General features: G+C 46.2%; 1 protein-coding gene across 1 annotated transcript; it reads left to right on the top strand.

The window, feature by feature from the left end:
• The first annotated feature begins 1103 nt into the window (after positions 1–1103).
• On the top strand, positions 1104–4172 carry LOC145812840 (uncharacterized). The gene is made up of 3 exons (XM_082908064.1): positions 1104–1264; positions 3094–3397; positions 4143–4172. The coding sequence occupies exons 1-3, from the start codon at positions 1104–1106 to the stop codon at positions 4170–4172; spliced, it is 495 nt and encodes a 164-aa protein (XP_082764190.1).
• Positions 4173–4419: the final 247 nt, after the last annotated feature.

The raw sequence follows: 4419 nt of genomic DNA, 5'->3' as shown, positions 1-4419 counted from the left end.
TTCCCCTCATCCCTCGGGGAAATTGCATTGGATTGGTTTCACAAATTGCCGAAAGGAACTGTGAAAACCTAGGAAGGCCTGGCCGAGATGTTTGTGGCCAGGTTCATGACAAACAAACTACAACCATTAAGGGTAGACGCCTTGATGGCTCTAAAAATTAGCGAGGACGAAAGCCTGAGGGCCTATGCCAAAAGGTATTATGAGGTCTTCAACAAAATACCAGAATGCAACCAAGAGGTGGCCGTCATATCATTTTAAATGGCCTGAAAGATGATTGCCTGCTCCGAAAATCACTGACAAAAACATTGCCAAAAAGCATGGAGGAACTTATGGCTAGGATAGAAAAGTATGCTAGGGCCGAAGAGGACAGGCCGGGGTCAAAGGCGCCGAAACCAGAAAAGAAAAACGGCTCGCCAAAGCGAGGCCTAGGTGATGGTGGACACAACAAACCGAAGACAGGACTAAGGGCTGCACAGGCAGTCACAACCGTATTCCGAATCCCGGTTTACAAAGTCTTGGAGAAAATCTGAAACCAGCCCTATTACAAAGCACCAGTAAGGATACCAGGAGAGTTTATGGGAAGAAGCCTTGGTAAGCACTGTACTTACCACAATGAAGCTGGTCATCTGACTCAAGAGTGCAGAGCCTTGAAAGCACATCTAGAAGACCTGGTAAGACAAGGTCATCTAAGGGACCTGGTAGACCAGACCAGGACAAGGGAAGAACAAGCAAGACTACCTTAGGCACCAGCAGCACCACCCCCACCAGCACCACAACCGCCGGCAAGCGGACCTCGAGTAATCAATGTGATTCACTCGAAGGTGAACGAGAATGAGATTAGGGGGGAAACCCAGAAGGTAAAACACCTGCAACATGTGTATCAGGTCGAGAATAAGAGGCCTAGGGCAGACAAGAATCGGGGACCAGTGGTGTCCTTTACCGAAGAAGACCTGGAGATGGTGCAACATCCACACAACGATGCCTTGGTAGTATCCCTCCAGGTTGGGAAGTGCCAAGTGAAGCACATCCTAATTGACCAAGGAAGCTCTTGTGACATCATGTATGTCAAATGTTACAAGGAGCTTGGCCTTCACCTAAACGATATGGAGCAGTCCAATGGCCCAATGGTTGGGTTCAATGGAACGTCGACATGGCCAGTAGGAGCAGAAAGTTTGGAGGTGCAGGCTGGCAACAGAAAGATAAAAACAGAATTCACCATAATCGACACACCCTCCCCTTACAATGCCATCTTGGGAAAGCCATGGTTGCATGTAATAAGGGTTGTTCCCTCAACATTGCATCAGCTATTGCGATTCCCAACAGAGCATGGGATAGAGGAGATTAGAAGGGATCAGCTACAAGCAAAGAACTGCACCATGGCAGCAATGAAATCCACCTACAGCATACGAGAACCAGAAAGGGTAGAGATCGAAGACAAGGACGTAGAAGTCCTAGAGGACGTCAACAAGGAGCCAACCGAGAAGAGTGAAGAAGCCTTGAAAAAAATCATCATCCAATAAGGGGATGAAGAACGCTTCTTCCTTCTTAGCTCGAGCTTAGCCAAGGAAAAGGAAAAAGAGTTAAAGGCGTTCTTGAGAGCAAACATTGAGGTGTTTGCCTGGACGCCCTACGAGATACCTGGCATTGACCTCGAGGTCACTTGCCATAAACTGAACGTAGACAGGTTGGCCAAACCTGTAATCCAATGAGCAAGAAGACTGACGTTGATGCATGTTGAGGCAGTGGAAGAGGAAGTAAAAAAACTTCTGGAGGCCAGAGCCATTCGAGAGGTAAATTACCCGACATGGCTATCAAATATAGTGGTGGTGAAGAAAAAGAATGGTAGATAGAGGGTCTGCGTGGACTTTACCAGCCCAAACAAGGCCTGTCCCAAAGACAGTTTCCCTTTACCTAAGATTGACCAATTGGTGGATGTCACTTTAGGGCATGAAAGGATGAGCTTCCTAGATGCCTACAGGGGGTACCATCAGATAACCATGTACCCCCCAGATGAGGAGAAGACTGCATTTATCACCCTAAAAGGGCTGTATTGCTACAGAGTGATACCTTTTGAGTTGAAAAATGCAGGAGCAACTTACCAGAGATTGGTAACTAAGATATTCAAACACCTAATTAGCCGAACAGTGGAGGTATACATCAATGACATGGTTGTGAAGACCAGGGAATCTAAGGATCATCTAGAAGACTTAAAGGCAGTCTTTAACATCCTAAAAACATATCGGCTCCGACTCAATGCATCAAAGTGTGCATTTGGAGTTGGATCTGGTAAGTTCTTGGGATACTTGGTGACCAGAAGGGGCATTGAGGCTAGCCCAGATCAGATCAAGGCCATCTTAGAGCTGAAGAGCCCGACGTCGGCAAAACAGGTGCAATACTAACTGGAAGAGCTGCAGCCCTGAATAGATTTATAAGCAGAAGCTCAGACAAATGCAAGCCTTTCTTCAACTTAGTAAAGAAGGCCACAGACTTCTTATGGACCGAGGAGTACGAAGCCGCCTTGGCCGACTTGAAGAGGTATTTGACCACAGCTCCAGTTCTCTCAAACCCAGTACCTAGAGAGGAGTTGTTCTTATACTTGGTAGTTTCAGAGCATGCAGTGAGTACAGTAGTAGTCAGAGAAGAAAAGGGAGAGCAAAGGACAGTTTACTACATGAGTAAAACCCTAACAGATGTAGAAACTAGGTACTTATCCTTGGAGAAGCTAACACTGGCTTTAATAATGGCTTCCAAGAAGCTGAATCATTACTTTCAAACCCACAAAATCGAGGTGTTAACAGAACATCCTCTAAGGTCACTGTTGTAGTAGGGAGACTTAACAGGCAGAATAGCCAGATGGGCAGTGGCCTTGGGCCAATATGACCTGGAATTCAGACCCAAGACAGCAATCAAAGGCCAAGTCTTAGCCGACTTTGTGGCCGAATTTACACCGGAGGCCGCCATACATCGGGCTCCGTTGAGCCGAGGTATGCAACTAGAAAGAACCCAACAGGGGACAATAGAACAAAGGGACAAAGAGAAACTCAGGCCCTGCAGTATCTACATTGGCGACTCCTTCTGATTATTTATTGATAGGAGTTCAAATCGACAAGGAACAGGGGCAGGAATAGTACTAGTATCGCCAGATGGACAGATACTGGAACAGTCCATTCGTTTGGGGTTTAAAGCCTCAAACAGTGAGGTAGAATATGAAGCACTAATCGCAGGACTAAAGTTAACAGCAGCCATGGAAGCTGACGAGGTAATAATCTTCTGTGACTCCCAACTTATAGTCAACCAGGCAATCGGCGAATATGCAGCCCGAAACGAAAGGATGTCGGCTTATGCAAAGGAAGTGGGCAGACTGGTAGCCCTATTTCAAAATTGTCGACTTCAGCAGGTAAGCCGAGATGACAACAGCCACGCCGATGCTTTGGCCAACCTGGCTAGTGCAATGAAGCCTGGAGAGGCAAGGACGATAATGGTTGACTATTTGCCAGGTCCAAACATAGAACCATTGAACACAGAGCGCGAAGCAATGTGTGTGGAGATGGGACCAAGTTGGATAGATGCAATAATAGCATTCCTTAAAGACAGGAAGCTGCCTGATGACTGAAAAGAAGCGCACATGATCAGACTAAAGTCGGCAAGATTTAGTCTGACCCCAAAAGGACACCTCTACAGAAGATCTTTTACTAGACCCCTTCTGAGGTGTGTGCACCCTACACAGGTTGAAGATTTTATATACGAGATACATGAAGGAATATGTGGAAGCCACGCTGGGGGCAGGTCACTTCCCCACAGGGCCATTACTCAAGGGTACTAGTGGCCCTATATGCAGAAAGATGCTGAAGTTTATGTGAAGAAGTGTGAGAAGTGCCAAAAGTTTGCACCTCTGATACATCAACTAGCAGCCGACTTGAACCCAGTGTCCAGTCCTTGGCCATTTGCCCAATAGGGCATGGATCTTATTGGAAAACTGTCTCAAGCAACTGGGCAAAGGAAGTACCTGCTAGTGGCAACAGATTACTTCACCAAATTGGTAGAAGCTGAACCCCTCGCTAAGATTCGAGACATTGATGTGAATAACTTCATCTGGAAGAACATCATTATCAAGTTTGGGATCCCATGAGCAATAATTGCAGACAATGGAACACAATTTGACAGTAAGCTAATCAAAAACTTCTGTACAAATTTCAAAATCAAGAATTTCTTTTCGACCCCAAGTTTTCCTCAAAGCAATGGACAAGCAGAAGCATCCAACAAAGTTATCTTGGATGGGATAAAGAAGAGGCTACAAGCAGCAAAGGGAAAGTAGGTAAATGAGTTGCCCAGTGTACTCTGGGCATATCGGACTACACCGAGAAGATCAACGGGAGAATCCCCATTTGCCATGGCTTATGGCACAGAAGCAGTTATTCC

Source organism: Camellia sinensis, chromosome 15 (assembly GCF_055761805.1).
Source record: "Camellia sinensis isolate YWXY chromosome 15, ASM5576180v1, whole genome shotgun sequence".
NCBI lineage: Eukaryota > Viridiplantae > Streptophyta > Magnoliopsida > Ericales > Theaceae > Camellia > Camellia sinensis.
Note: the sequence above shows the minus strand (reverse complement) of the source record. Positions and strands in the feature narration are given on the sequence as shown.

Excerpts from the sequence above, each read along its gene's own strand:
- LOC145812840 (XM_082908064.1), top strand. The coding sequence starts at position 1,104 with ATGGAGCAGTCCAATGGCCCAATGGTTGGGTTCAATGGAACGTCGACA. Across the intron at positions 1,265-3,093 it reads GCCATCTTGGGAAAGCCATG|GAGTTCAAATCGACAAGGAA; the intron begins GTTGCATGTAAT and ends ATTTATTGATAG. Across the intron at positions 3,398-4,142 it reads AAAATTGTCGACTTCAGCAG|ACAATGGAACACAATTTGAC; the intron begins GTAAGCCGAGAT and ends CAATAATTGCAG.